At 39.6% G+C, this 23175-nt stretch overlaps 1 protein-coding gene across 1 annotated transcript in view; it reads right to left on the bottom strand.

Annotated features, from left to right (window-relative positions):
- Positions 1-21132, bottom strand: part of clstn2a (calsyntenin 2a) — a 222012-nt gene extending 200880 nt beyond the window's left edge. Inside the window, exon 1 of the mRNA XM_079614168.1 lies at positions 20827-21132. Within this exon, the coding sequence (XP_079470294.1) occupies positions 20827-20899 (73 nt within the window). The 5' untranslated portion in view covers positions 20900-21132. The remainder of the gene's footprint in view (positions 1-20826) is intronic.
- Positions 21133-23175: the final 2043 nt, after the last annotated feature.

Raw genomic sequence — 23175 nt, 5'->3', positions numbered from 1 at the left:
TCCCTTGATCCCTTTGTCCTGAAGCTGTCACCATGCAGAATATGTGCCTGGCCTGGAGAGGGATGGCTGCTGCCAAGCACAGGGCACCGGCTGCAGTAGCGGCTCCATAAATAGCCCCGGTCCAGCCTGTGACATTACCTGCCTACGACAAGATAATCATGATGAATCGCTCTGGAGCAAATGCACACCAAGGAACAAAGAGCAGCAACAACACAACCCAATTGTGCTTCTCTTTCATCCTTAGCTTTTTACCCCCATTTTCTTCTTCTGTCTTTACATCAAGAGAAAAGACGAAAAACTGTGACTAAGAGAGACAAATGCTCTGCCTCCTTAGGCATCTTTTCAGGTTTTGGAACCGAGTTAAGACGTCGTAGGCAGGCTTTGACGCAAAAGCTCTTCCAAAAGGTGGGTACTTAATTATGCTGCCTCGTTTTAGCCTAAGGCAACATTGCATTTCACAGAGATGGCAATCCCAGAATGCATTGTGAAGAGTTCCATAAAAACAATTCTACTAATAAGACAAGAAAAATCTGGATAAATACACTAATATTTATTTTAAATGAAAATAAATACAATAGATTAAAAAAGTAATTTTATTTATATTTATAGCACTTATTTTTAATTCCTTTAATTAAATGTTAATTCAATAAATGTATTTAATTAAATGAATTTAATTGGATATACAAATATTTATTTTTTATAACAATTTAAAATAATTCATATAAAAACAGCACAGATACCATAACTATACTTTTATAACTATAACAAGAATTACTTTAATAACAGTGATAAAATAAATAACTAATATATACAGTATATATATATATATATATATATATATATATATATATATATATATATATATATATATATAATACATGCATAGAGCGAATGTATAACTAAGTTAAAAATAAGAAAGTTGGGGGAAAAAAGTACATAGAACGACTTAAATAAATACTACAATAGTATGTAAATAATATTAAAATACCACTGCGGCCTGAATATAGACAGCAAGTGACAGCAAGACGGCTGATCGATGCTTAAAAAGGGAAGGTACTGAGTTGCAGGAGAGAAATGTACAAAGTGAAAGGGTCGCGGATGTGTCATCACGGGTTCTTGGAGGGGATCGGGTCGGTCTAGACTCAGAGGAGTTGGCAGGCGCTGATGGATGTGGGCTCTGACTGATAACACTGCGGTAAACTCATTTCTGCCAGCATCCCAGGCCAAACAGGCAAAAACACAATCACATCCACAGCTCGTGGCCTGCCTCGGAGAATTCACCAACGCTCTATTTAAATGGGCCATTTAAAGCGTCGCTTGTGGGCATAATTTACATCAATGAATGTTTCTAATCAATAAATGCTTCCTTCAATAAACAGTTTCTGACTCCTTACCAATGAAGTGGCCACAGCCTCCAATTAAACGGACAATCAATACAGTGGAATTAAAATATACTGTAGAAAAAGAACTGAAAGGATAATCATGTAAAAACAGCAGAGAGCTTTAAACTCCCATCTAACCGGAGAACAGAGACAATGACACAATAGGGCTGCACAATTATTTCTAAAAAAGAGATTATTATTACAGTTGCTAAGGATCTAATAATGAAAATGTTGACAACATTTAAGTTAGGTCAGGTATATACACACACACACACCTACATACATGTACACCTTTAGAATCCAAGCGAAAACTGCACAAATTATGATTCTTATCGTAATTGTGCAACCCCGTAAATCAAAATCACAGTGTTTTCACAAGACAACTACCTTGTCATTTTGTGATTATGGCATTGTGTTTATCCTGAAGCATGACAAGACAGTCACAGACTCAATTAACCAATCTCACTAGAATTGTGGCAAACTGCCTGACTACAGAATGCTGTTTTACTACAGAAGGCTGTTGTACAGAGAGATTTGGTCGTATTTTATGAAGCGGGTGACCCCCTTTTATCAAGAGGCAGTGGAAAGTAGTCAATTCTAATGCAGTGTGGCATAAGTGCAGTTGTGCCTCTCAGGGAAAGTACTTGACCTAAAATCTGACACAAGTACACTTAATGTTGACACCTTATGGGGAAAGAACCAGACACCGTATAAGGAATACTGGTTTGTCAATTATGTTTGTCTAAAAGGCCAACTTATTCAGAAAGGTCAAAATTTGGATTACTATTTTGCATGAAGTTCTCAAAAACATGCTTTTGTGACATTCCTGAATGACTGATAAGAGACTCCATCAAGAGTAATGTTAAAGTTAGTTCTAGTTTCACTGATCTGAGACTAGCAGCTGCTATTGCAATGCTTTAATATTAAAGGGATAGTTCGCCCAGTTTTGCAAACACTTAAATCACCTTCAGCCATTCAGAGCTTATTTGACTTTCAAAAGCAACATATTTCTTACAATAAGTCATACAATAGTGTTGTGTGAGGAACAGACCAAAATTGTTATTAGCTGAAAATCTTCACCTCCGTCAATCCTATATCTCAATAGAAAGCATTTTATCAGTCATTCAGGAATGGTACAAAAGCATGTTTTTGAGAACTAGATTTAATTTTCAGTGAATAATGATCCAAATTACATTCAGTTCCTCGCACAAACATATTTTATGGCTTCAGAATACTTCTAAGTCATACAGACTTCTTTTAAAGGAGAACTCCGGTCAATTTTAACATTGAACTCAATTTTTAGTAAATGTGGAGTGCTGTCAATACAGAGAACAACGACAAAAATCGGTGTTGCCTACACCGTGTTATCCTCTTTTGAAAATTTGCACCCTATTGACTTGAATGGGGCAAGTTTTAAACCTGTTTTTATCCTCTTAACATCCTTGATGGGTCATTACAAGTGCCCAGCCATGTTGAGTGATTCCTTCAGAGTGAACACAGTGAATCTGACTGCATTAGATGTGAAAGATAAGAATAAAAATGATGTTAATTCAACAAGCGCACATACCTTTACTTCCTGTTTTCGGTCGAAGTCCACAGTAGTCGACTGTCGAGTTCACGCGCGTGATCATAGGTAACTAAGCAACAGTGGAGACTCAGACTGTCAGCTGTCAGCCGAAGACGGTGCTGTGTGGTGTTTTGAGAATATCAGCTCTAATGGATATTTGTAAAAAAAAAAAAAAATCCTCTTAGTTACCTATGATCACGCGCGTGACCTCGACAGTCGACTACTGTGGACTTCGACCGAAAACAGGAAGTAAATACAGGTATGTGCGCTTGTTGAATTAACATAATTTTTATTAATATCTTTCACATCTAATGCAGTCAGATTCACTGTGTTCACTCTGAAGGAATCACTCAACATGGCTGGGCACTTGTAATGACACATCAAGGATGTTAAGATGATAAAAGCAGGTTTAAAACTTGCCCCATTCAAGTCAATAGGGTGCAAATTTTAAAAAGAGGATAACACGGTGTAGGCAACACCGATTTTTGTCGTTGTTCTCTGTATTGACAGCACTCCAAATTTAGTAAAAATTGAGCTCAATGTTAAAATTGACCGGAGTTCTCCTTTAATGGGGCTACTTTTTTGTGTCCTTTTTGGAGTTTTGTGGCCTGAATCGCATCCATTTGCATTGTATGGAAAAGATACACCTGGAGTTCATTAAAAGAAGCAGTGGGCTTCCCAACGAATAGCTGAGCTCTGGGATCAGTGCAGAGAGAGACACACAAATCAGTACGTGTTGCTTATATTGGCCCCCCTGTTAGGCCCATCTTTTCTTATAGTCTCGGGCCGTGGGCCATTACCGTTTGCGGTGCTCCGGGTCCATCAGCCTCTAGATGCCCAGAGGGAGAGCGCAATATAAACAGATGGAGATTCAGGAACCATCAGGTCTCATTTTCCAGGAAACCGTTTTGGCAATTTTTCAAAACAGTTAATGAAATAAAATGCACACAAAACCACACACACACACACAAAGGTAATGACATTTTAGAAAGCATATCAGTTTAAGAAAAAAAAAGCCATGGTGCACTAACAAGGGCAGTGAGGCCGCGATAGATTATGGCATAAGACAGAGACCAGTTCATGTCCAATTACGGCTAAACGGCGGGCCACAACTGAAGCCCGCCGCGGAGCGCTGCACGGCCATTATGATGCATGCGTTTCCTTTGTGGACCGATAATTGGAGTAATAAGTGACAGTGGCTAACAGTATAAAAGCACCTGGGATGTCTGTGAACAAGGCAACTGATCATCCCTCTCTTCACCACTGCATAAGAGAGAGAGGAACCTGAAGATCTACCAGTATGAGAAAAAGCGGTGGGACGCATAAAAGCACTAGGAAAAAGGCCTTGAAGGAAGTTATGAAATACCCAGTGACTATTATTCAAACATTACACTCCAAATCAAAGCAGTATATTCTTGTGCATGACATAATTGTGTCCGCGCAGGCTCGTACATCGCTCACCGTTTTATGCACTTCCTGTGAGTGATGAGCTCCGCCGACACATCATCAGACCCCATCCTATCAATGCAGCATATGAGAATTTATAACTTAATAAGTGTAAAGAATAAGGAGGCTGTTTTCATACACGCATTTCTTTCCATGCTTAAGTGAGGAACGCAGGGACAAATTGGTACGGATCTTTGCGAACATACTGCGGCCGCTAAACTCGTAAACAACAATGTGCAAAACATTTCTATTGCATTATGCCATGTTATGCTGTAGAATGAGGTTATTTCAGACCTTAGTACCTTGTAAACACAGTTGTAAAACAGTTAAACCTGCTAATTTTACACCAAGCCGGTACATATCATACATCAATAATTCTTGATTTGGTTGGTTGCAATACAAGTCACTAGAGCTGCACAACTCTGGAGAAATTGAGAATCATGATTCTGAATAGACAACTTAACAACTAAATAAAATAACATGAAATTCACTAGGAATCTGACGCAATGTTAATTGCTGCAGTCTATTAAAAAAATATCTAATAAATTTGAATAATTTTATAGCAGTTTGAATGGTGAATAGCAAATGAAGAGAAGATTCAATGACTCACTTATAGGCCCTGTCCCAAATGGAGACCCAAGCTCTCGAAGTTTTCCTCCGAGTCCACACTTTCGTGACGTAATGCCGCTTTGACTGTAAAAGTTCAGTGCGAGCTCAGTAAAAGTGTGCATCGATGGCGCATATAGGCCATGTAGGCCTTCACAAGCACCCTTCTGAATCCTAAAATGATAAATAGGACACACTAGATGTATGGGGCGGCCAATGTTAAGTCCACAAGTGCTCATGAAGTGTGCCCTTTGGGACAGGGCCATTAAGACTGCACTTGTTTCATTACTGGATGAATCAAAGTTTTTGAACAAAGTCTCTTGAATGAATGATTCAACAACAAATATTTTGCATAATGATGTAATCGACACAATCTTTTTTTAGAAGCATCTAGTTACTTTCAAAGGGTGATTTATTCTATTTTGATCGCTATCAGTGTTTATATCTGAACTATAAACTGTTATCCCAGTACTTCTGTGATAATTTGAATGTTTATAACACAGAAACAAAGATACTGTGCAGTTGAAAAGACAGTTTTTGAAGCCGTTTCAAACCTATAGCCAACACGGCCTTCTCTGAGTCAGCGGCAGCGCCAACGCAGAAATTAATGTTCGCTGTGATCGTACTTGTCAAAGGTTTAATAGACATACCCGAAACGTTGCCATTTAGGATGTTTGAAACGAGATCGTGATCTTTTAACGATTAAGCTCTACAAGTTACCAGGTCAGATTTTGAATATTAGACCTGTTCTGTCTGCATTCAACCTATACGTGACCTGCTAACAGGCATGAATGAATCGGAGATGTTTGAAGACTTTAATACATGCAAGAAATTAGAAGAGAGTAATTGACAGGGTTTATTATTGAAAATGTGAGCGTCTAATATTGAGAAACAAACAATGAAGCAGGCCAGTGAACGCCTGAGGTTGTGGAGGAATTGGCAGCGGTGGCATTTCAAAGAATATGAATCATCCTCCTCAGGCTGGGTGATAACAAAAAATGAATGCGCCTCTGAAAGGCGTCTGAGCGTTGGTTGAACAGGAACATCGCATTGGGTTACTCCGCCTGAGTTTCTGACTCACTCCATTATTAAAGCCCGTCCTATTGTTTATTGACTCCTAGATCTGAAACTTTTATTGAATCCAATTTTGCTGATATTTTTTCATAAAATAGGGGCTTGTTTATAGTTTATTGTAACTGTCTTGCCACAAAAGCAGCAAAGTAATTGCAAAGTGGGGTGCACACAAGTGACAGCAACCTGTGATTCCCACACCTTTTGGATCAATTTCCCTGACTTTTACAGTCATTCATGATTACTGTAAACCTGAATAAAAAAAGTAATGGAAATTAATTTAAAAATCAGAAAGATTTTTTTTTTAAACCATGTAATCTGTTTGAATCCGCAAATCCAAAAATTGGTGCAATTATAAATTGATTTAATAAATCCAGTGGTGGCTTTTTAAATAGATCCTTGTATAATTGAATATTAATATTTTATATATTTTGTTATATATTCATAATATACACTACATTTAAAACATTTAAAAAATGTAGAGTCCCTAATTTAATGCTTTTGAAGTCTTATGCACACCAAAGCAAATGATTTGATAAAAAAAACAATAATGTTACAATTGGAAGGGATCCAGTACTTGTAAAATGTGGTAGAGCATCTCACCATTCTCTCTCTCTCTTTCACTCTCTCTCGTTCTCTTTCTCTCTTTCTCTTGCCCACTCTCTACTTGTATGCCACCGGAGTGCTGCTGGCTCCGACTGGCATCGGCTCAAGGTCATTGAGCGTATCTGAAAGACTGGGCTGCAGACAGGACTCGGCTTGGGCTAAAGCTGGCATGCTAAATGACTAGAGATTCAAAGCTATGTGCCATGAGCCGTGCATCTCTCTTACCGGCAGACGGGCTCATCTGAGGCCACTGCTGCGAGCTATCAGTCTTGAGATTCCCCATGAAGAGGATGGATATTGATATTTCAAATTCTCTTCCGTGTTGTCAGTGGCCTTGCATTAAGAGTTATCTCTAACAACAGTGAGGGCACAGCACAAAAGACGGAGGGTGCTAAGAGCCAGAACTAAGAGTGGAGAGATCACTTCAGAGTCTGAAAAGTGGGAAAGAGAGAGAATAAGAATGAAAAAGGTACTAAAATGTACCTTGAGCTGTTTTTGGACATGGTAAATGGTATTTAGACTCCTTAAATAGTTTCTCATTCATATTCATTAGATGAATTTATCAAATGATCACCATTAATCCTATATAATAAAAATAGGGTATATGAATATGATAATCATTACATATGGTATGGTATATCTCAAAGTATCATGGTATTATCATCCAATACCATAAATCTACCTTGGTAGCACTATAGTACTTGTCTTTGTAGAAATAGAATTTAAGAAAAACAGAAGACAAAGAGAGCGAAGGGGGAGAAAGAATAAAATAGGATTGGGACATAGGATGTGGACTGGCTGTCAGCACTTGTTTTGAGTTTTTCCTCAGATTTGTTTTTGACTAGGTCCTATTCTGCCAAAGGAAGTCCTTATCATCCTCTATCCTGAAACAAAGTCCTTAAGCACGGAGTGCCCGCTTTAAAAGTCTGCCCATGTACCTGACAGCAGGCTGAGAAAATGCCTCGTGAATTGCTACAAAACTCAGGAGGAACCTTGTGTTCTTTGACTGTTGACGGTTTACCGGAGGTGCTAAAATCTTGGTCAAAACACCTACAACTCACCAGAAACTTTGATCATCATTTGTTACCTGCAAATGACTAAGAGGCTACATTGTGTTTTTCTTCCATAAAGAATAACTGAGAACTGAAATACCTGAAAACTTTAGGCCTCAGATGCCTTGGATGAAAAATGGATGCTCCTCAGAAAATGTTTTCCGTCCCAAGACAGCGCTTTGGCAATGCTTTTCATCCAAACAAAAACTTGTGAAAATTATCACTGATTTACATTGGCAATATGCAAGACATCAAAACAGGACGATCCGTCATTTAGGATCAATCGGTCAATCGCTTGCTGTGCTGATGTCTCTGTCATGATGATAAATCAGTATCATGTGATCAACAAGAAGCAATTACATTGCTAACATCATTTAGTACTAGAGAGCGTTTTGCAGTCCTTATTTTTGGTGGTGGAAAACTTAAGCCATAAACAGCAAAATCGGAGCCATTTCAATCAAAAACAGTGTGAACTGTTAATATTACTAAGATTTACTAAACTTACTATACTACTAAGATATTGAAATCTAGAGGACAAACTCAAGAGAAGAGAAAAGGAGGGATTTTTTTCCTCAGGCAAAGATAGAGACTTAAGCGAAAGTCTCGGTTCGGTCTCCATTTTATCTCTTGCTGTCTAAGAAACCACTGTAATGCTTTGCAAGAGCCGCACTGCACAAGCACACACAGTCCTCAAACAAAACTCGCCTCAGCAGAGCAGCTGTCAGTGAAGCATGTCTCAAACTGCCGTTTATCCACTGTTCTGAAATCCAGAGTAGCGGTTTTTAAAAGTGATGTGAGCAGGGCACCCAGACAAACAGCAAAAATAAACACACACACAAATTGAGCTGACCACACAGAATTCTCTTTTCCGCTGATAGGGGGTAAAAAAATAATGCTAGCAAAAACTAAATGTCAATGAGACTACTGGGTTTTTTTTTTTTTTCTGATTCCCTTCTGCCTCAGTTTTATTTGTTTGTAAGCTGGTAGGGGAGGTTGGCAAAAATGAACCCGGATGCAAAAGATCTGATGCAATCAATTACTCATCGCATGTAAAACAACCGCAAACACAATTTATTAAAAAATGAAGTTGCTCTTCCACAGGGGGGGGGGGGGGGCACACTCTGTGTTGGAAAGATATACTGCCGCGGCGAGGCGAGGAAGAGAGGCATACGGTGGGAAAGGCAGGGGGTAAGACAGCGAGATATGGAAACAGGACGACTGGGGAGGAGGAAGTCAACTTCAAAACACCACGCCACCTCAACCACACGCTGGGTTGCAGTGGCAATGTGGTTACGCTTGAGCGCGGCCCACAGCAGGGAGCACTCACTGGAGAGCCCAGCAAGACATCAAAACAGACTGAAATATGCTGGAGAGGACGTCCAAACGCCACTGCCGCAGAGAGATAACACGGACATATGCATACACTCCAAAAGAGTCGCTCTCTTTCAGACAAAACAAACACACATCAGTCAATTCAGAGTCAGACATACTGAGAGAGTTCTACTGCAAGTCGCAACTTATAAACCCAAAGGAAAAGGGTTTTTTTACCCAGTTCATTGTCATTCGCCGTTTCTGATGTTTCTCATTAAATTCCTTAGGAGAAATACAAATAGAAACAAATGATGCATAGTCTGTCAGTTGTTGAAAAAGCAAGAGTATGGAGCTTAAGGGCCAGTGTTACTAACAGCTCGCGCCAGCGCAAACCATCTTTAGGAAAAATGAGCGCTGAAAAGACAGGGTTTTGCGACTGACCTTATTGCACATGCATTTGTAGGAGTTTCCTTTTCAGATGCAAAATGTATGGGATTTAAATGAATCATGCAAGGTGATTTACTAAGGTTTGCGCTTGCCAATTTACTGGTGTTTGCGTCATTATTTATGTCTGTGTTCTTTAATTTGTGTGTCGTCAGTAGATCACGTGCAGAACTTTCCACTCCCATCTGTGCTTTTTTGGAAATGCGCTAATTTGCCCTGTTTATTGAATCTGGCCCTAAATGTGGATATATCATAACAAATCAGATAATTACGTTTTGGGTGAATTTGAGGAGAAATTATTAGATTCATTTTAAAATATTGACTGCAGACTGCAGACTGGCATCTTGATAAATGTGAGCACAGTTTGAGACATTAGATCAACTTTGAAACTCTAGAGGAGACATGAGATCATGTAGGGGGGGGGGGTGATTTAACTTTAAAATTGATTTAAAGTTAAATCAATTTCTCTTTGGTAAATCTCACTGGTTTCAAAAAGAAACAACTGAGATATTAAACCGTGTTTCCTTCTAATTTAAACACAATTTTCTACCATATTATCTCACTGTCCATTTCTCACCCTATCTGTCAGCCACTCTCAAACAAACACGCAGACACGAGTTACAGAACCGCAACAAATTGTGCCTTAAACGAATACACCAGAGAAGGACTGTGCCGTAAATAGGTCAGATAGTTCCTGCTCTCCGGAACCAGGTTGCATTAGGAAAAGGAGGGAATGAGGGGGGAGAGATGGACGGAGAGAGAAAGAGAGTGGGTAAAGCAAAGGAGAAAGAGAGTGAGAAAATAAGTGAGTGAGGTCCTGTTTACACCTGGTATTAAGATGCGTTTTGGTCGGCCAGATCACAAGTAGACGAGGGAGACTCATTTATTTTTACACCTGGTATTTTAATCCATCTTATTTGGTCACATTCAACCACTTCTGTCCGGTTTTCTTCGAGGGGAGGCTCTATGGGTGGGTAAATGTACGGTTTTTTTTCAGATCTTTCGATCTAATGGACAAAGTAAGCAATTTACAAATGAATGCACCCGGAGACAACAGAAAAACATATGGAGAGCAGTTTTCGTTTCTACTCTGATTGCCACAAGATCACGCAGAACGTGGTGAGTGTGTGTTAGAATGGTGAGAGAACATTGTGCTTGGTATGTTTTTCATCTTCAAACTAAACTTGTATCTCCAGCCAACAAAGTTTAAATCCTGTCTGGCTAGCACACTTCCCATTATTTTTAAGCAATAAGTCAGTAGGCGATCTTTTGTTGCTCTTCGAACCCATTCGTGTTTGAGTGTTTACACAACAAAAGCAATCTGGTCGAAAGCGTTTGACAACCTCAGTTTTAGACCCCGTTTATACCTGTATTTAACGTTGTCCACTTGTGATCCGATTGACCAAAATACATCTTAATACCAGGTGTAAAGAGTGAGTGAGTGAGTGAGTGAGTGAGTGAGTGAGTGAGTGAGTGAGTGAGTGAGTGAGTGAGTGAGTGAGTGAGTGAGTGAGTGAGTGAGTGAGTGAGTGAGTGAGTGAGTGAGTGAGTGAGTGAGTGAGTGAGTGAGTGAGTGAGTGAGTGAGTGAGTGAGTGAGGAGAGGGTGGACTGCCTCACTTGCATTCATCTGGGAGCCTCGAGCGCACTGGCACAGGTGTTCATACAGGGACAATTCAGCTCAAAACATGAGTAATGAGCACTCAGGGGGAGTGTGTGCAGGTACACACGTGTGTTGTTTTCATACTTCTGTTCTCTCGGTGCGGTGCTGCCGAGAGTCACTGCACATCCCTGCAGGTACAAAGCAGCCCGTGTATATTTACCAAAACAGCAAGACTGAGCTGGAATCAGTCAGATTACCAAGCCAAAATCATTTCCAAAAATGTCATGAAAATGCTAGTAAATCACATCTTTTTGCGAGGTTGTCTTACACAGCTCTTTTTTAGTGTAAATGTCAACCCCCCCAAAAAATGAATATGAGCCAGTCGACATGAAAACATCGTGGTCCCTCCCGTGGACGGCAGCGAGGAAATAAAGGGCACCTGCGATTGTCTGTGTGATCCGAAAGAGAAAGGCGAGGCGACAGATTGCTCCCAAATCCAATTAGGCCTGTGCTCCTTTTCCCCGCGAGTCTAGCGCGCCGCACTCTCGCTGAGAGGGTAGAGAGGAGGCGGAGGAAAAGGGGGTTTCGGAGAGATAATGACTCAGACTGGAGAAAGACAGGAGAGTTAGAGAGGCTCTGTGTCAGCACCGAAAACCTTCACGTCTAGCAGCCCTGAAAACCCTCTTCAACGCCTCCAAGAGGAGCAGCTGGCTTTAAGTTCGGTCAGCACAAAAGCTGGGATCACTCTGGCTTTTACACAGACAAAGTGAGAGCGAGAAGGAGCAAAGAGCGAGTCAGGCACCTATCAAAGCCCTTTAAAAGGCCATAGCTAAGGTAGTGCATGTTTGGGTCCAGAGATGGATTGTTTTTTTGCAGACAATATAGATCACATTGAGCTTTGGTTCTCAATTAGATAACAGGAGTTAAATTAGTGATCAACCTATATGTTTTATAATTGGCCAATTGAGGCAATATGAGATCACAATATGTAAAGATAGTAAATAACATGTTGCAGTAAATTTATATTTATTTTACATAATATTTACTAAATTGTAAATAACTAATTTCAAAATGAATCAATGGGATTCACGTTTTCACTCAGTGTGTATGTGCTCAGGTGCTGTCAAAATAAAAGCCCTGATTCTGACAAGTATCGGCCAATGCCAATAATTAAAAATGCCAAATATTGGCTAATCGGCCTTGGTGATATATCAGTCGACCACTCAAATTCAAATCTGGGTTATGAATTTCTCATCTCCCCGTTATTTTCTCTCCACTATATAGTTAAAAAAAACTATTATAGTCTTATTTGTTTACAAGAGCATGTCACACTCCAAAGTTATTCGCTCATGGGTTGTTGAGTCGTAAATAGAATAGTGTTGCTCATTAAAAAATGTTAATGTCCCAACATTAAAATTGATGTCTATCTGTCCCTATTGTGCAATTTGGTAATAAGTCCAAATAAATGGTCAGCGTATCGCTCTGACATGGTGTGAAAACCCCCTGTAAGGTCAGCAATAACTCTAGCCTGACATCTGTGAGGGGTCCAGAGGATTCATATAGCTCCTCTCCATATTTCACTAACAGATCATTGGCTTCAGTTGGGATGTCATTATGAGTGACTTATGACCATTCAGCCAAGTCCTGGGCTTCACTCCAATTCTTTATATCTTTTTCTTTCTTTCTCTGTTCCATAAGGACACTGAGAATGTGTTGGAGTGGTCAGAAAAGAGAAGCTACTCCGAGATCAGGTTCAAAATGTTGTATTTTCTACAGCATTTCATTAAATATATATAGAGCATTTCCTACAACCCTTCTATAAGTATTTTCCCCCTGAAATGGAAAAAAAATATATATAGCCTAGTAAAAGGTGGATGCTGCAAATACAACACAGGATTTGTCAGAGTTATTCAAACATTAACCTGAGCTTGAGTGTCTTGGAATGATTTATTAAAATAATCAGTTCATAAGAGTTATTAGTTTGTAAATCGGCCACATAATAATGATCCTTTAACCTGTGAGACGTGCTTCCCTACCGTTATTTTGCAGAAAACTGCATTTATACTGTTATCACATTCAGAACTTTATTTTTTTCTGTCTGGTGCTGGTGATTCAGCAGCGTATAAAAAGTAGTGCAGGAAAGACCGTGTAGCCTATATATTTTTGTCGCAATGACAAAGGAATCGTTCATTGTAGGCATTTCTCCCTTGCCAATGTGCATCAAACAGCACAAGTCATTTATCACTCACAGCATCATATAGCCAGTCTCTCAGTGTCTTGTCATCAGTGAAATGCCACGTCTCACAAAAACCTCAGGTAAGGTAAAACTGATTAGAAGACACGCAACAAATTTTTTGTAGAATGTCTCTGATTCACTCATATTGAGTAAAGCATTCTCACATTGCTATTTAAATCAAAATCTATCCAATTACTAAAAACACGATTCAACTAAAAAAATACCTCTGCCTTATTTATTTCTCAAATAAGTCAATTTTACTTGCATTTGGCACTTGATGCTTGTTTATTTTGAACCCTGGCTGAGATCTTTCTAAAAACCCTCTTATTACTCCTACAAAAACTGGCACACAGCAAACACAAGAGATAAAAACACACAAAAAAGAACAAAGAGCATGAGGGTGAGAGGGAACGAGTTTAGGTGAATGAAAGCACCATTTTCAACTCAGGTGCTAAAAACCTTCCCCGTTTTTTCCTTTTATCTTCTCCATCCCTATACAGTATCTTCCTCCTTTTTCTTCAATCCAACGGAGGAGACCATATTTTAACGGACATACTTAAAGTGAATCAAGTGTATCACTGCAGGCGAGAAGGAAAGATAATGCCTTTGACTCCAGGACGCACCGTGAAAATTAATAACTGCTTTCATGAGGACAAGCTTCCACTTCCTCCGTTCTCGCAGGGCGGCACCGCTTGCACTGAAGTGGGACTGCTCGCGGACAGCCTCTGACTCCACAGGAAATCAAGCACTGAGAGAGGAGAAACATATCATATACAACCTACAAATACACACCAAAAAACCCCATTTGATCTCTGCTTGAGCGTTTGTTGCACGACATAGCATTTTCGTTCCTGCAGCGGTGGGGAGAGGACCGTGGCATGCACTATTGATTTCAGCTTCAGTCAGCACAGTCATATGACAGGCGCCACATGTATGAAAACACTCATGGCTGTCTCTTTTTCATCTCTCTTTGTGCCAGTGCACTCTCTCTCTCTCGCGCGCTCTCCCTCTCCGAGAGCCAACAACTCACTCACAACGATCCACTGAAACACAGAGAGACGTCGCACCTGCATTAATATTTTACGCTGATGTGTGCGGATTCCTGGCTGTAATTAAAACTACCCAGCAAAGTGAATTCACATTATCTCTGTTTGAGTCCCAACAGTCACCGCGTGTGTGTGTGTTTGTGCAAGCGAGAGAAAAGATCAGGAGCCACACGCCCCGACGCTGCGCTTTTCCACCTGGGAGGAAGGAGTGGGCGGTACCGCAGCTGCTCCTATCTAAAACAAACACCTGCAGTTTGACAGCCCGGGTGTCTCCTGCACCCGCAGAACATTAACATCCTCCTAACTCATTTATGAGTTGAAGATAAAACTCCAAGCCTTCCCAAAGCATCCAAACAACACAAAGGGCAGCACCTGCGTCTTGCAATCCCTCAGCGTGTTACAAGAATATCCACCAACCGCTCAATTAAAAATAGGCTCTGTTGGTATCAGATCGACGGTGTTCGATCCTATAGCCATACGAACGAAGTAGATCAAATGCCTGAGAGTAAGGTAAGGATTAGTTTGCAGGGTAGAAATGGCTGTTTTTCTTTCACAGTCACTGACAGCTGAAAAAAATTGGAAAACGCACTATTTGTAAAAGCATCATATTCAGTCATATCCTCCACTGCAGCCTAACCACACAAACAGTGACATAACTTCTGAGGAAATCCTTTTTTTTTTCACAATTTCATGGAAACCTCTCAAAATTGTTGCAGGTTTAGCTATGGCAATTAAATAATACAACTGCAAGCCGTTCATATGAGGGCACATGTTCATATTATATAGACATTGTGTAATGGTTCAGACAAGGAATTACAGAAGGAACATGTTGCATGCATACTTCAAATTGAAAATGAATAAGAAAATGGTTTAGAAGTTGTTTTGTGGGGCTTGACCATCACCATGGAAGACCAAATCTCCATGCTACACCACTGACATCCAACTGAGAATTTCAAGGAGAAAATTACATTAAATTTGGTAGGGTGTTTCTCTGTAATGGTACCAAAAATCAAAAATCTGTTTTCGTGTAGCCTAGTCCAACAATCATCTAAGCCAATTTTCAGTGAAAATTGGACAAAAGTAAGAGTAGCAGTGAAAAAATAATAATAATAACAGAATGTTCCAAAATGCCAGCCAAAAATCAGAAGAAGAAAGAAATCACTTTGTTTCTAGACAAAAAGGTTTAAAATATTGTTTTAAGTATTAAACTATTCAATTGGTGGTGGTGCTATTGGGTTTGTTGTGAAGACCCCAAAGTTGGTCAAGGGACCAACCCCAATTATCATTTTCCCTATGTACGGTTAATAGGCCTGTCATAGACTACCACCCAGAAAAATAATAACAAAACTAACAGATCAGATCTCTTCAACTCCAGTCCTCTAAGCCAGATTCTCCAAGGCTAATCTAAGCATAGTCTATGATCTAGACCTTCGAAGTGGAGTCTTGGCAGTGCCCTGTACCCAGCTCAGAGTTCTATTAAAACCACTGATTTGCTCTCTCTTTCGGCCGTCCTGTCACCATGGAAGGTCAGAGAGAGTATTTCCACAGATCAAGCCGGAAAGATGAGATGTATACCGTTTTTTTCCCAAGATGCAGAGGAAGCTGCCAGCAGCTTGAGGCATGATCCAATCATTGCAGGTCATCAGACAATACTTTTACTCCAGGTTGTACAAATGGCAAGCTGACTGAGATAAGGTATAGAGGCCACTTTAATGAAACATGGAGTATAGCACTTCCCTACAATGGCAAAAGGTCATAGCAGCATATACTGGGGAGATGTTGGCCTTAAAAAGGTGCTATGGTAAGGTGTACCTAAAGGAGGACAGGAATGAGTTATGTTTGCTGCTTCCATGTGGTTAGCTTCTTTTCAGCACAGCGCGTTCAGTGCAGCACAAAACCCGAGGTCAGTGAGTGACATCGCTGCAAGGCCTAGACAATAAGTCTTGTTTAATAATAACATGGCATAGATGTTTCAGAGAACTCTCTGGATTTTCAAAACTCTGGCTGAGAATGTTCGATAGGATGGAGGACAAGATCCGAACACTGGCTACGCTACATTCAATCTCTCACACAGAGAGGCGGGTTCTGTCTCGCGGTCTACTGGAAGTAATCCATCTTGAAGCACGCCATTGTAAACACCGTGATTACATCCATTCATTCGCATTCACTTCTAAAGAAAGACATGCATCATATACAGGGAAACGGTCATGATCCATCTCTCTGTAACACACGGCCATGCAAACGCCTACACGCTTGTACCCAACAACTATGAGCTCACCAGCACCCAGTGCAGGCAATTAGAAGGAAAGCTGGAGGACAACGTCCCAGAATCCCTCTCTCTCTGGAGCTAGAGCAATTTAATTGAGACTGAATCTCAGGGACTAGCCCACTTCTCAGAAATGGTCAGCAAATACGAGCAGTGTCCCAGCGCTCCAACACCAACACCAGGCAATCAGTCGCAGCGAGGAGAGAAAATACACTCTATTTGTGGGTGGGAGTGTGCTTGTGCAACTATGACTTTGCATACATAAGTTAAAGGGCTAGTTCACAAAACTGTAATCATCTGCTCTGCCGTTCCAAACCTGTTTGAATTTCGGTCTACTGTGAATCACAAAAGATATTGAAGACTGTTTTTATCCTAAATATGGACAAAAACTGAGACCTTTTTCAGAAAAGTTTGTGTCCCACAGAAGAAAGACAATCGTACATGACATGAGGGTGAGTAAATGAAAAATTATTACATTTTTGGGTCAACTATCCCTTTATATCTGGGGTTATATATCAGAGTTTAGCTCCAACTCTAAATCAAACACACCTGAACAACCTAATCAGTAGCTTGGTTTCCATCCAAAAGTGAAGCAAATCTTTTCCAAGTTTGCAAAAAAAAACAAATCCGAATTAGGTGGGTTACTTACCATCAAGATGACATCATCAGTAACCTAGCAGCCGAAACAGATTATTAGTCACGTGGGTTTAGTGTTCGCTACATCAGAATTTATTCGCCAAATGCGTTTCCATCTCCCATTATTCGCATTAACTCTTTTTCGCACAAGTCAAAAAGCTGAAAATACTAGACAGTTACAAGCTGGTGAGTTTGATCAAGGTTTGAGCAAAACTCAGCAGGAATTTGGACCTTAAGGACCAGAGTTGAGAACTCGGCCTTATAGTGTGCACACTTGCTTTGATCTTCATGATTTGGAAATGCATCCGAGTGGAACAACAGTTGTGCGGGTGTGTGTGTGGAAGAACATCCAGTGTTATTCCTGTGCAGATTGGCCAGAGCTGACCCCTGGGACAGACTGGTGCCATCTGACCAGCTGGCGAGAGAACGCCACTGACAGGGCCCATCTTCCCTCCAAATGCAGCTCTTTCCTTCCGTTCCCTCCCTTTCATTTTCCCTCATCCCTCCCTGCCGCTCATCACATCGACGCTAATGATGCATGCTGGGTAATTAAAGTTTAAATTAAGTTGAGCATTTGCATGGCATTCTGGCTTGAAGATTGGCATGCTCCTTGAGAAGGCACATAGTGACAAAAAAAAAAAGAAAAAAGAAAGCTAGATCTCTCGAAACAAAAGACGAAGACAGATCTAACAGCTGTGGTCCACTTAGCGGAGTGTTTTCAATACTCCGCTTTGCTTCCCGAACAACGGCAGCGAGGCAAAAATAAAAGGAGAATGCCTTTGCTTTCCCACAAGCTTGATGTACTTAGGTCGCAGCACGAAATCCTAAGTTATGCATCTATTCCAGATCAGCAACCCAATTTATTTAGCTCTGGGAGAACGCTGTGCTTTCTCTGAAAAGGCCAGCATAAATCTCAGCCTGCTTTTACAGTCCTACCCTTATTTGTCACTGCTTTTCGGTTTTATCCCTTTCTTGTGTTCTCCAGTGCGCTGAAAGCCAATCTCAGATTCTCTCTGTGAGACTCAGAGTTTTAGAAATACTCTCCAATTCTCAGACACAATAACACACAGCATTGCCAACATCAACACAAGCTGATTGTTAAATAAGGCGGTCAAGCTCTGCATGTTACGAAATCATCTGGCACTAACTATGCCAAGGTCATTGCTTTGGCTCTTAAACACGCATAATGACAAAATGTATACTCTGAATGCACAAAGTAAAGGCAATACAAACAACCTTGTGTGCAGAATAAGATTCACAAAACATGACATTCAATTAATTCAACTGTACTGATTCAGATTCAATAAACTGTAAAGACTTTTGTGCACTCAGAACTTATAGCTAGTGACTAGTATTACAATAGCACTCTGATGTAATTTTGATGAAATCCTTTTTTTTTGTGTGTGTGTGTGTGTGTGAGGCAGAGTTTTGAAGGCAATCTCCCAGACATATCAGAAGGTTTGGAAGGATTTCAACTATCATATACCTATGAAAGTGTTGAGTCATAATGTGAATGGCTTGGATTTAATGATTGGTTTATATTTGCGATTCTGCCTCATATTTCTATTCTATTCCTTCTCTTCTAATGGCATGTTCACCTTGTGCAGTTTTTCATGCATAAAGGAGATTAATTTTCAACTCGTATTCATTGCGTTCAAATTTTTATGGAGTGCTAGAATCCAGAAAATTGATATGCAAATATTCAAGGTTCCGATTCCCTGATTTGCCAATCTGTTACACTGAAAGAGCCCAATCTCAAGCAAGGAGTTACTTCTAAGGAAAGTAAATCAGGGCATGCAGGTAGGCCTACTGACAGACATTCCACTTGTGCGCTGACGAATAATTGAGGCGTTCCATATTCATCACTGCCCCAGAGACACAATTAGATCTCTTATCTCAATGTTTGTGTTCCTACAAACACATTAGCACCTTTTTCCATGGGAGCGACAAAAAAAAAATACACTGCTCTTGAAGTCTTAAGGACTATGCAGTCATTGAATGCCTCATTGAACCTTATGGAGAAGATTAAGAAGAAATGCAGCAACTACAAGCGCAGTAAATTAAACTGATCACGCAGATAGATTACTAGAAATGTGCTATAAAGGTCAATGAAATATTGATGAGAGGAAATAGCTATATTAAGGCTCGTGCTGGGAAAATGTGCAGGCTCTATTATTGGTTAGTGCTTCAGCAAAGCATCACTGTTATTAATATTATTCGTCAAACGTATTATTCTTTCACCCAATACCTAAGCGCATAACTCATTGTGCTACTGTTTGTGCAACGAACATGAATGATAGATTTTTGAGTAGAGGTGATCTATGACTTTTATCAAGGATTGAATGTACGATGTATGCCTGGCTGGTGACAAAACGGGAGAAAAATTATCTTAGACATAAATTGAAATAGGGGTCAGAGGGTTTATATGTCCATATCCAAATGTCATAGAAACTTAGGGGACTCCGACTAGAGAATCACAGACTTCATAGACATGCCCCATACAAACCAGTCGTTTTACACTTTAGCAACCAAATAGAAATATTCCCTAACAAAATCTCTACTTGGGACACCTATATCACAACACCAAGATATCATACAAACGGGGATGTGTCATTGATTCATGTCACCTTACAGAGGCACATTAAGAAAATCTAGGCATGAAAATTATTTTTACAGCAATGAAAACATCCAGATGCGTTTCATAATCACTACTTAAATGGATGCAAAGCACACCTTGCTCAGCAGACGCTAGATTTTTTATTTATTTAGGTGTCCTACAAGAAGGGTCATCGTGCATTTTAAACTCATGCTGATGGAAAAATAAAAGAAAACAGGAAATTGAAAAACAAGTTATCAACTCTTAATGGAATAACCTTTACTCGATAAGGAAAGATTCGTTGCCAACCTGAAACGACACTCTCAGCCTTTCATTGTCAGTCCACATGATCCAATCTGACTGTAATTTATCACATATCATCTAAAGCACTTGTGCACTAACAAATAACTGAGCTTCTCCATATTCATCACTGCCCCAGAGACACAATTAGATCTCTTATCTCAATGTTTGTGCTCCCAAAACACATTAACAGCTTTTTTTCCATGGGAGCAATGCAAAAGCTAATGTTTTATGCTCTTGAAGTCTTAAGCACTATGCAGTCATTGAACAGAACAGATAAGATCTGTAGAAATGTGCTTTAAAGGTCAATGAAATATTAATGAAGGAAAATAGCTGTAACATCGATCATGCTATATAAATATATGAGTCACAGTCTGTATTGTGGTAAGAAATCTTCCTATAGTAATGAAAACATGATGATCTCGTGCCATAAATGAAGGTTCATCATTAAGAAACGGGGAGAAGAAAGACAAACTTGTACTACCTAAAGACATAATGCGTTGCCAATCTAATGTAAGACACTCTCAGTCTGTCATTGACGCTGTGAATTCTACAAACTGATAGTAATTGATCACATATGATCTAAGAGACTGATCTGACAGACTGCTCCAGGCGTTTCTTTTTATGCGATGACATTCCAAGTTGTCCGATCTGCCTTACCTTTCCCAGCCAGGATGCCGCACTGCCCGGAGAGCACCAGGAAAAGCATCGCTGTTATCACGCACATCTTCATGATGAGCCCAACACTTCGAACAGAATGCGATGACCTAATTCTTCCTCTGTTAATCTAAAAAAAACACCACTCTCTCGCTTTATCTGTCCTTGAGCGACGGTGAACTGAAGTCTCGCTAGTGAACTCCCAGCAGCGCGAGACGCGGTCCGAGCGCACGAGGTAACGCGGTCTGTGTGTCTGCGCGTTGCGCGAGTTAAACCCCAAGGATCAGGCTGCTACGTCACTCCTCGAGCAATTAATCTTGACCTATGATAAGGCATTTATCCAAGCCCTGTTTGAATACTATGGTGGTGAATTTTGTATTGTGATGCTTTAAATGTGATATTAGAAACTGATTCACATTTGTGCTTATTGGTCGTTTAATGAGTTTTCAATATTTTATTTGATCAGACTGAGGCAGCACAGTGTAAACACACAGCATGATTTTATCAAAACATCCTTCTCATTTATTATTGATATGATCATTATCTTAATCCAATGACAAGACTTCTCCCAAGGTGGGCAGCTGTTGTCCTGTGCCTCCTAGGCACATTAAAAATTACTAACAATAACAAAAACAACAGTGCTGGGAATTTTTCTTTATGGTTTATATAATCATGTTTGCATATCATTGGCTATGGTAAAAAGTATCTAAAACATTGTTGTAAATCATCATACAATATGAAACACTTTCAGTAGACAACAACAGCGAACACACACAAACACACACACACAATATATATATATATATAGGCCTATATATATATTGCATTATATTATGGATTTTCATCATAAGCTATGCTAATTACTGTAATAATTGTTACTTTTGCAATAGAATTTTACGGTAAAATGCCGTTTTGCATGCATTACATTTGACAAGGTAACTTACAATTAACCAAATCAATTGTGTAATAAAATGGCATAAAATAAATTGCATCTCAAGGACTTATAAAACACTTTTACACGTGTGTGTGTGTGTGTGTGTGTGTGTGTGTGTGTGTGTGTGTGTGTGTGTGTGTGTGTGTGTGTGTGTGTGTGTGTGTGTGTGTGTGTGTGTGTGTGTGTGTGTGTGTGTGTGTGTGTGCGTGTGTGTTCCTTCACTTTTTTTGTATTAGTTATGTACATTATAGTGTTTTATGTTATATTTTATGTTTGATTAGTATTTCTTACATTATTGTAGTGTTCTGTGTTGATGGTGTATTGCCTTTGTGTGGGTAAACTGTGCTCTAATGTTTATTAGCTATACTTAAAAGCCCAATTTTGATGGACATCATTTTTTTCATGTAGCCTTGCATTTTAACACCTGTATTTGGTGTTAATCAATATATTTAACAGCATAGTGTACATCAAATGCTGGAAATCAAAGTTGTACAATTTTCACGCTGTTTGTTCACACTTGGAATTTAACAGAATTTCTTATGATTATGTTACATTATGAAAAGTCACACTGATTTGAAATGCAGTTTTCTGAGCTGCAATAGGCTAATCTATTTTCTCTAAGACCATTTTCAATCCATATTAATTTCCCTTTTTTCATGGTTGTCCTTGGACATTACCTTTCCGTGTCCTCCTATGCATTAACCACATGTGTACTAAATCACAACCTCTTCCCTGTAAAAACTACCACTTTACATGCAGAGTGTATTCTCAAGATTTCTGTATTCTCGTTTCTAATGGCGACTCATGGCCTACCTAAGTTTTCCCCTCAGGTGAAGTGAGGTTTGTCCACTGCTGGGAAAAAGAACAAGTGTACTGTGCACTTCCCATGTGCCCAGGTTGACTGGAAAAGCTTTTAATGAGTGTTCAGCCATGAACTGAAGGTCTTCTCATTTCCACTATACTCTCTTGAGAGCACTATACCTTGGTTCAATGAAAGATATCATAAAACAGTAAATAAAACCTTTCTGTAGGCAAAGTATTGAAATGTTTAAAATACTACACAAATCGTGATAGAAAATGATGTGACTTTTGACACTGAGATATAAAATTATGAATAGATTAAGATCTACGCTATGTAAATATGACAAGTCAAGACAATCATATCATATAGTAGGAGGTACTATAAATGCTTGTATAAGTCAGTCTTTTAAAAAAAAGGGGGTTTCATCACAATTGAGAAAGAAAACTTTCAGAAATCCATTTAAAATTCTAACCCACAACTCATTCTTTCGCTCATTTCATTCCCTATTTTTCTTAGTTAAATGTCAATTTCGCCAAAGCCTGCGGGAATTTCTGATAATCGTTTTAGTTGCTTGAAAAAAAAAAAGAGCTGGTTTAAAATGCCATATTATTTCCCC

This window comes from Phoxinus phoxinus (assembly GCF_949152265.1).
Source record: "Phoxinus phoxinus genome assembly, chromosome: 5".
In the NCBI taxonomy this organism is placed as follows: Eukaryota; Metazoa; Chordata; class Actinopteri; order Cypriniformes; family Leuciscidae; genus Phoxinus; species Phoxinus phoxinus.
This window is presented reverse-complemented; position numbering and strand designations above follow the sequence as displayed.